Source organism: Engystomops pustulosus, chromosome 4 (assembly GCF_040894005.1).
Source record: "Engystomops pustulosus chromosome 4, aEngPut4.maternal, whole genome shotgun sequence".
Lineage (NCBI taxonomy): Eukaryota > Metazoa > Chordata > Amphibia > Anura > Leptodactylidae > Engystomops > Engystomops pustulosus.
In genome coordinates, this window is record NC_092414.1 from 225,869,495 (window position 1) to 225,879,349 (window position 9,855).

General features: G+C 58.2%; 1 protein-coding gene and 2 non-coding genes across 3 annotated transcripts; all 3 read right to left on the reverse strand.

The window, feature by feature from the left end:
• Positions 1-803: 803 nt before the first annotated feature.
• On the reverse strand, positions 804-7,072 carry EIF4A1 (eukaryotic translation initiation factor 4A1). The gene is made up of 11 exons (XM_072150075.1): positions 6,964-7,072; positions 4,376-4,424; positions 4,167-4,299; positions 3,819-3,958; positions 3,578-3,746; positions 3,252-3,361; positions 2,773-2,916; positions 2,199-2,336; positions 1,903-1,992; positions 1,563-1,642; positions 804-1,354 (listed from the first exon to the last, which is right to left on the reverse strand). The coding sequence occupies exons 1-11, from the start codon at positions 6,984-6,986 to the stop codon at positions 1,210-1,212; spliced, it is 1,221 nt and encodes a 406-aa protein (XP_072006176.1). The 5' UTR covers positions 6,987-7,072; the 3' UTR covers positions 804-1,209.
• Positions 1,722-1,854, reverse strand: LOC140129355 (small nucleolar RNA SNORD10). The gene has a single exon (XR_011855548.1). It is a non-coding gene; the product is annotated as a small nucleolar RNA SNORD10 (small nucleolar RNA).
• LOC140129354 (small nucleolar RNA SNORD10) lies at positions 2,982-3,120 on the reverse strand. The gene has a single exon (XR_011855547.1). It is a non-coding gene; the product is annotated as a small nucleolar RNA SNORD10 (small nucleolar RNA).
• Positions 7,073-9,855: the final 2,783 nt, after the last annotated feature.

The window sequence follows — 9,855 nt, forward strand, 5'->3', positions numbered from 1 at the left end:
ACCAGGTAGCGGCTATAGGCAGCCGGCACCAAGTCACCAGGTAGCGGCTATAGGCAGCCGGCACCAAGTCACCAGGTAGCGGCTATAGGCAGCCGGCACCAAGTCACCAGGTAGCGGCTATAGGCAGCCGGCACCAAGTCACCAGGTAGCGGCTATAGGCAGCCGGCACCAAGTCACCAGGTAGCGGCTATAGGCAGCCGGCACCAAGTCACCAGGTAGCGGCTATAGGCAGCCGGCACCAAGTCACCAGGTAGCGGCTATAGGCAGCCGGCACCAAGTCACCAGGTAGCGGCTATAGCTCGGCACCAAGTCACCAGGTAGCGGCTATAGGCAGCCGGCACCAAGTCACCAGGTAGCGGCTATAGCTCGGCACCAAGTCACCAGGTAGCGGCCATAGCTCGGCACCAAGTCACCAGGTAGCGGCTATAGCTCGGCACCAAGTCACCAGGTAGCGGCTATAGCTCGGCACCAAGTCACCAGGTAGCGGCTATAGCTCGGCACCAAGTCACCACCAGAACTGTTCTAGAGGGTGACACAGGCCTGAATGTGACAAGTCTTAGCCTCTGGGAGGCCCCAGGGAACCCCATGACATCACAATTGCCCCCCAGGTGTAGGCAACTCTGCAGCTTATTCCATTCACTGACTGAATGCAGAGATCCTAAACATGAAGACAAGCAGAACCCCCCACCCCTTGTGTTACCCATTTCCCACCAAAAACAGCACCAAGAGGAGAATGGGGGTGGGGGGGGAAGGGTAATTGGTCCAGGGAGGGGTCAACCAGGGAGGGGAAATAAGATACAAAGTAAATTGCAAAAAACAGGCTTTTATTTAATAAATACTATACAGAAAAGCAAATAAAAAGTTACAATTTTTGGGTTTTGGAAAAATTTGTTAAAATTTTTTTTAAATCTCCGAATTGAGTTCCAATTTTTTGGGTGTGGGTTGGGGGGGTTTGGTCCACTGATTTGGTGGGAAAGTATCGGGGGAGGAGGAGGATTAGTGTTGACTGGAAGAAGACACGATACAAGTCTTTACGGCCACAATAACCTCAAAATAACATTTATTGGAAACAAAAAGAATAGAAATCATGGCATATCACAGGGGTGGGGGGCGCCGCTGAGTGCCGCTCCCCAGGGGGGGGGGCTGTTTTTTGTATTTTCCGTTATACACTTTTTTTCTGGTTTTCTCTTTTTCTGCCCCCGCAGGGGTCTAGATCAGGTCGGCCACGTTCATTGGCATCTCCTCGATGGTCGTGTTGTAAAAAGTCTCAATGTCCTTTAGCGTGCGCTTGTCTTCCTCCGTCACCATGTTGATGGCGACTCCTTTCCTACCGAAACGTCCTCCACGTCCGATCCTGCGGGAGAGAGGTGGGAGGTGAGCGAGGGAAGGTCCGGAGCAGGGGGGGGTCACGTGTCGGCCATGACATAGTGGCGAGAAGCTACAGGAGCGGTGGTCGCCGTGGAGCATGGTCCTTGTATCTGCCACGTGGCTACGTTCATACCTCGGCATGGCGGCCGGGCAGAGAGGGAATACACGTGGCCCCGCGCTGGGGTGCGACTTACCTGTGAATGTAGTTCTCTCTGTTGGTGGGGAGGTCATAGTTAATGACCAGGGAAACCTGCTGCACATCAATACCACGAGCCTGAGGGAGGAGAGGACACGGGGTCAGAGGGCAATCACTGCGCAGCACCACAGGGGGGGGGTTAGTACATGCACAAGGGGCTCAGATAGTAATGGTGAGATCACGCCTCCCAGAATCCTCTGCTGCAGACTGTTCTGCCCCGCAGGACGCAGGGTAGAGAGCCGCAGCAGACAGATCCCGGGATCAGATGACACGCATGGGATATCATCATCTGTGGCACATAGTGGGACCCCCATGGGACCCCCGCACTGGACACTCACCAGGAGATCTGTAGTGATGAGCACGCGGCTGGAGCCGGACCTGAACTCCCTCATGATGACGTCTCTTTCTTTTTGGTCCATGTCCCCGTGCTGCGGAGGAAGCGGAGAGCATTAGTATGTGCCACGTATATGTACCACGTGTGTAGCGTGTCCCCATAGCATGAACCAGGCGTCAGTCACAGGACACTGCGCTGGGATGAATATGGGGGGATCCTCTGCCCCCGTCAGATTAGGATTATCGCCACTAGACGACTCCTGCCCAGTGACAGGGGGCGGCCGGGCGGCACAGGACTCACCAGCGCAGACACGGTGAAGTCACGAGCGTGCATCTTCTCCGTCAGCCAGTCCACCTTCCGGCGGGTGTTGATGAAGATGACGGCCTGTGTGATGGTGAGCGTCTCGTACAAGTCACATAACGTGTCCAGCTTCCACTCCTGCAGAGAGAAGAGACGTCAGATACAGGCGCAGGGCGCAGAGAGAAGAGGCGTCAGATACGGGCGCAGAGAGAAGAGGCGTCAGATACAGGCGCAGAGAGAAGAGGCGTCAGATACAGGCGCAGAGAGAAGAGGCGTCAGATACAGGCGCAGAGAGAAGAGGCGTCAGATACAGGCGCAGAGAGAAGAGACGTCAGATACAGGCGCAGAGAGAAGAGACGTCAGATACAGGCGCAGAGAGAAGAGACGTCAGATACAAGCGCAGGGCGCAGAGAACGTCTGTCCCCACAGCATGAACCAGGCACAGACACGGGGGGCTGCGCTGGGATGAATGTGGGGCTCAATCCTCTGCCCCCATCAGATTAAGGTAACTCATCACTAGACGACGAGTCCTTGCCCAGTGACGGGGGCGGCCGCACTATCACCGCGCACTTACCTCACGCTCCACATTGACGTAGAACTGTCGGATACCCTCCAGGGTAAGCTCCTCCTTCTTGACCAGGATACGGATGGGGTCCCTCATGAACTTCTTTGTCACCTCTAGTACATCGGCAGGCATGGTAGCCGATAGCAGCACCACCTGGGGGAGGAGCCACAAGTTAGGTCTGGCAGACATGACACAACGATCCTGGCAGCGGACACAATGTTCTCAGATAGTAATGGTGAGATCACGCTTCCCAGAATCCTCTGCTGCAGACTGTTCTACACCGCAGGACGCAGGGCAGAGCGCCGCAGCAGACAGACGCAGGGATCAGATGACACGCATGGGATATCATCAGAGAACTGACCGCTCAGCAGGGGGCACCCCATGACTCCCACTCACCCAGAGGGCACCCCAGCACCCCTCCCGGCGTCCCCCCTCCACTCACCCAGAGGGCACCCCAGCACCCCTCCCGGCATCCCCCCTCCACTCACCTGGGCATTGCTGCTCAGCTTCTGGAAAATGTCGTAGATCTGATCCTTGAACCCTCGACTTAACATCTCGTCGGCCTCGTCCAGCACAAACATCTTGATGTATTTGGCAGCTGTAAAGAAATCGAGGTTAAACTCCTGAAGAACTACAAGGCCCAGAAGTCCCAGAGGGGGTGTCCCCACAGCATGAACCAGGCGGCAGTCACAGGCGGCTGCGCTGGGATGAATATGGGGCTCGCTCTGCCCTGTCAGGTATTAGGTCACACATCACATGATGTGCCCCTGCTGTACCGTCAGGGGGTGCACGGGGGTCCCACCCCAATACTTACACAGGTAACGTCTGTTCAGCATGTCAAAGACTCTGCCGGGGGTCCCCACCACGATGTGCGGGGCTTCTGACTGCAGCTTCTGCACCTCGGCCCGGACATTGGTGCCCCCGATGCAGGCGTGGCAGGAGGCGCCCATGTAGTCACCCAGCGCCATCACCACCTTCTGGATCTGGAGAGAAGACACAGGTCAGTACCACAGAGACCCAGGCCACAGGCCGCACCCACACCCAGGGACACCTACCTGCTGTGCCAGCTCTCTGGTGGGTGCCAGCACCAGGGCCTGTGTCGCCTTCATGTCCAGCTCGATCTGCTGGAGGATGGAAATGGCAAATGTGGCTGTTTTCCCAGTGCCCGACTGAGCCTGAGCGATGACATCGTAACCTGCGGAGAGAGGAGGTCACATGATCACCCGGGGGTCCGCACACTATGTACAGGGGTCTACACTACTATACATGAGCCTGAGGGTCAGTCACATGATCACCCGGGGGTCCGCACACCTTACACTGGGGTCCGCACTAGGAGAGTCTCAGGGGACAGGACTATGGGGCAGATCCTCTGAAGCCCCCCGGGGCGGCCCCCCTGCACTTACCCTTGATACAAGGTAGAATTGCTCGCTGCTGGATTGCAGACGGTTTCTCGAAACCATAGGCGTAGATCCCTCTGAGAAGAGACTCCGAGAGGTTCATGTCGTCAAAGCTGTCCACCACCTCGTTCCAGTTACTCTGCGGGGGAGGGGAGAGGGTTACACGGGGGTCCCAGCACTCAGGGGGTGCACAGGACAGGGGGACGGGCACTTACCTCAATGATGCCATCAGGCTCCATGCCCTCGGGCCCATTGTCTCTTGGTCTGCAAGAAATCAGAGAGAAGTTACAAACCGATCAGAGAACCTGGGGGCAGCAGCAGGGGAGCCACCTACTACACATAACAGGTAGGTACTGGAGGGGGCGCCACCTCCCACACATCACAGGCAGGTACTGGAGGGGAGCCACCTACCACACATCACAGGCAGGTACTGGAGGGGAGCCACCTCCCACACATCACAGGCAGGTACTGGAGGGGAGCCACCTCCCACACATCACAGGCAGGTACTGGAGGGGAGCCACCTCCCACACATCACAGGCAGGTACTGGGGGGGCGCCACCTACCACACATCACAGGTAGGTACTGGGGGGGCGCCACCTACCACACATCACAGGTAGGTACTGGGGGGGCGCCACCTACCACACATCACAGGTAGGTACTGGGGGGGCGCCACCTACCACACATCACAGGTAGGTACTGGGGGGAGCCACCTACCACACATCACAGGTAGGTACTGGGGGGAGCCACCTACCACACATCACAGGTAGGTACTGGGGGGAGCCACCTACCACACATCACAGGTAGGTACTGGGGGGAGCCACCTACCACACATCACAGGTAGGTACTAAGGGGGTCACAGCTCAGCCTGGAGGGGGCGCCACCTCCCACACATCACAGGTAGGTCCTGGAGGGGGCGCCACCTCCCACACATCACAGGTAGGTCCTGGAGGGGGCGCCACCTCCCACACATCACAGGTAGGTCCTGGAGGGGGCGCCACCTCCCACACATCACAGGTAGGTCCTGGAGGGGGCGCCACCTCCCACACATCACAGGTAGGTCCTGGAGGGGGCGCCACCTCCCACACATCACAGGTAGGTCCTGGAGGGGGCGCCACCTCCCACACATCACAGGTAGGTCCTGGAGGGGGCGCCACCTCCCACACATCACAGGTAGGTACTGGGGTCACTACACAGGAGCAGCTACAGCCCAAGCCATAAAACACAAGCCCCACAGCCTGAGGGGCAGCAGCAGGGGTAACATCACAGGTAGGTACTGGGGGCACAGCCTGGAGGGGGCGCCACCTCCCACACATCACAGGTAGGTACTAGGGGGTCACAGCCTGGAGGGGGCACCACCTCCCGCACATCACAGGTAGGTACTAGGGGGTCACAGCCTGGAGGGGGCGCCATGGCTCAGAGGCCGCTCTGCAGGGAGGGGGTCACACTGCAGCACAGATAAGGACACGTACTACAGGGAGAGGACGGGTTAACCAGGCAGATCACATGTCAGGGAGGAGGAGGATTACAGGACCCCTCCCCCACCCCCCAATACAGGACATTACACAGGGGCCACAGTATATAGATCCAGTATGTGCCCCCTATACATATATACATTACATAGTGCCCCCTATACATATATACATTACATAGTGCCCCCTATACATATATACATTACATAGTGCCCCCTATACATATATACATTACATAGTGCCCACTGTATACCCCGCACAGTATATAGAGCCACCGATAGAGATATATACACCCAGGAGACTATACAGCATCCTCTATATACCCCACACACAGTATATAGATCCAGTATATACCCCCTATACATATATACATTACATAGTGCCCACTGTATACCCCGCACAGTATATACACCCTATACATATATACATTACATAGTGCCCACTGTATACCCCGCACAGTATATACCCCCTATACATATATACATTACATAGTGCCCACTGTATACCCCACACAGTATATACACCCTATACATATATACATTACATAGTGCCCACTGTATACCCCGCACAGTATATACCCCCTATACATATATACATTACATAGTGCCCACTGTATACCCCACACAGTATATACCCCCTATACATATATACATTACATAGTGCCCACTGTATACCCTGCACAGTATATAGAGCCACCGATACACATTACCCCCTATACACCCACGAGTCAGTATACAGCGCCCCCTATACACCCACGAGTCAGTATACAGCGCCCCCTATAGATACACATTACACAGCGTCCTCTATATACCCCACACACAGTATATAGAGCCACCTATAGATACACATTACACAGCGCCCCCTATACACCCACGAGTCAGTATACAGCGCCCCCTATAGACGCCTCATACCACGGGAGGTGTAATCCGCGCTCCGTGTTACCCCCGGGGCAGTGCCCCCCTTCTCTATCACCCCCGGGGCCCCCCATCCCCCTCTCCTCCCCCCGGGCGGGGGCCACGTGCGGCGCCGGAAGTGGCGGCCATCTTAGAGGGAAGCTCCCGGGCTGCGGAGCGGCCGCCATCTTGTCTCCTGCCGCCCCCGTCCTCTCCTCGGCTCCCGGCCACGTGCAGCCCCGGCGCGGCCTCCCCGCTCCCCCGAGCACCGGGCGGGATCAGGCGGTGACCGGGGACACGTGGTGCGGGCGGGGCCCGGGGGAGCGGCGGGTGAAGCCCCGGACACAGAGGCCGCGCACAGGCTGCGCCATCAGTTTACAACGCGGGGGATGAGACGCCGCACCGGGCGGGGGAAGGGCCGCGGCCCGGGATCACACTCACCGGTTGTCGTAGCTCGCAGACATTCTTCAGAGCGGAAGCTTTCCCGAAGCCGGCGAGCGCCTTATATATACTGTCCTGCTGTCCCCGCCCAGCGGCGCTCTCATTGGCTGACTCAGAAAGTACAGCTGAGGGAGGAGCGACCGGCTTTACGCTAATTGGTTGCGGTGAGTGTCCGTCAACCAAGAGCGAACCGGCTCGAAGAACTATTGGTCTCTGCTTGGTGAAGCTCCGCCTCTACTTGCGACAGAATTTTTCTCTTGCGCTCCGCCCTATTGCACCACCTCCAATTCCTCCGCGTCGCCGTTCATTGGCTAATAACGGCACGTGACCTGGCCCCGCTGCCACGAACCCGCCAAGCAGCTCGCTTCCTTACTGGTCGGCCCTGACGTCGCTCAGGATATCGTGGCTTACTATTGGTTACCGCAGCCGTCATTCCCACAGGACTAGTGAGTGATTGGCTAGAGCGGCGGCGACGACTCCCGCCCAGGGGCCCCTCCAGGAAGTGATGTTGTGTCTGGTTCCTCACAGATAATGTGGTCCCGGCCCCGGGCCTCCCCATGACTGACCAACAGAAAACCGCAGCGTTTTACTGCATCAGCGAAGTGAACGAGACAAAAACCGCGTCCACAATGAGAAATCCCCTCACAGTCCTCCAGGGGCTCCGGGCAAAGAGGCTACAACTGCCCCAGTCACTGTGTCACTCCCCAACAACTGCCCCAGTCACTGTGTCACCCCCAACAACTGCCCCAGTCACTGTGTCACCCCCAACAACTGCCCCAGTCACTGTGTCACCCCCAACAACTGCCCCAGTCACTGTGTCACCCCCAACAACTGCCCCAGTCACCGTGTCACCCCCAACTGCCCCAGTCACCGTGTCACCCCCAACAACTGCCCCACTCACTGTGTCACCCCCAACAACTGCCCCACTCACTGTGTCACCCCCAACAACTGCCCCAGTCACTGTGTCACCCCCAACAACTGCCCCAGTCACTGTGTCACCCCCAACAACTGCCCCAGTCACTGTGTCACCCCCAACAACTGCCCCAGTCACCGTGTCACCCCCAACAACTGCCCCAGTCACCGTGTCACCCCCAACTGCCCCAGTCACTGTGTCACCCCCAACAACTGCCCCAGTCACCGTGTCACCCCCAACAACTGCCCCAGTCACTGTGTACCCCCAACAACTGCCCCAGTCACTGTGTCACCCCCAACTGCCCCAGTCACTGTGTCACCCCCAACAACTGCCCCAGTCACTGTGTCACCCCCAACAACTGCCCCAGTCACTGTGTCACCCCCAACAACTGCCCCAGTCACTGTGTCACCCCCAACAACTGCCCCAGTCACTGTGTCACCCCCAGTCACTGACCCCAAACATCTGCCCCAGTCACTGTGTCACCCCCAACAACTGCCCCACTCACTGTGTCACCCCCAACAACTGCCCCACTCACTGTGTCACCCCCAACAACTGCCCCAGTCACCGTGTCACCCCCAACAACTGCCCCAGTCACTGTGTCACCCCCAACAACTGCCCCAGTCACTGTGTCACCCCCAACAACTGCCCCAGTCACTGTGTCACCCCCAACAACTGCCCCAGTCACTGTGTCACCCCCAACAACTGCCCCAGTCACTGTGTCACCCCCAACAACTGCCCCAGTCACTGTGTCAGCCCCAACAACTGCCCCAGTCACCGTGTCACCCCCAACAACTGCCCCAGTCACCGTGTCACCCCCAACTGCCCCAGTCACTGTGTCACCCCCAACAACTGCCCCAGTCACCGTGTCACCCCCAACAACTGCCCCAGTCACTGTGTACCCCCAACAACTGCCCCAGTCACTGTGTCACCCCCAACTGCCCCAGTCACTGTGTCACCCCCAACAACTGCCCCAGTCACTGTGTCACCCCCAACAACTGCCCCAGTCACTGTGTCACCCCCAACAACTGCCCCAGTCACTGTGTCACCCCCAACAACTGCCCCAGTCACTGTGTCACCCCCAGTCACTGACCCCAAACATCTGCCCCAGTCACTGTGTCACCCCCAACAACTGCCCCACTCACTGTGTCACCCCCAACAACTGCCCCACTCACTGTGTCACCCCCAACAACTGCCCCAGTCACCGTGTCACCCCCAACAACTGCCCCAGTCACTGTGTCACCCCCAACAACTGCCCCAGTCACTGTGTCACCCCCAACAACTGCCCCAGTCACTGTGTCACCCCCAACAACTGCCCCAGTCACTGTGTCACCCCCCAACAACTGCCCCAGTCACCCCCAACAACTGCCCCAGTCACTGTGTCACCCCCAACAACTGCCCCAGTCACCGTGTCACCCCCAACAACTGCCCCAGTCACCGTGTCACCCCCAACAACTGCCCCAGTCACTGTGTCACCCCCAACAACTGCCCCAGTCACTGTGTCACCCCCAACAACTGCCCCAGTCACTGTGTCACCCCCCAACAACTGCCCCAGTCACTGTGTCACCCCCCCAACAACTGCCCCAGTCACTGTGTCACCCCCAACAACTGCCCCAGTCACTGTGTCACCCCCAACAACTGCCCCAGTCACTGTGTCACCCCCAACAACTGCCCCAGTCACTGTGTCACCCCCAACAACTGCCCCAGTCACTGTGTCACCCCCAACAACTGCCCCAGTCACCGTGTCACCCCCAACAACTGCCCCACTCACTGTGTCACCCCCAACAACTGCCCCAGTCACTGTGTCACCCCCAACAACTGCCCCAGTCACCGTGTCACCCCCAACAACTGCCCCAGTCACTGTGTCACCCCCAACAACTGCCCCAGTCACCGTGTCACCCCCAACAACTGCCCCAGTCACTGTGTCACCCCCAACAACTGCCCCAGCCACTGTGTCACCCCCAACAACTGCCCCAGTCACC

Coding starts and splice junctions, on each gene's coding strand:
- EIF4A1 (XM_072150075.1), bottom strand. CDS start 6,986: ATGTCTGCGAGCTACGACAACCG. Junction 3,747..3,818: donor CCAGAGAGCTGGCACAGCAG/GTAGGTGTCCCT, acceptor TCTTCTCTCCAG/ATCCAGAAGGTGGTGATGGC. Junction 2,337..2,772: donor ACGTCAATGTGGAGCGTGAG/GTAAGTGCGCGG, acceptor TTCTCTCTGCAG/GAGTGGAAGCTGGACACGTT.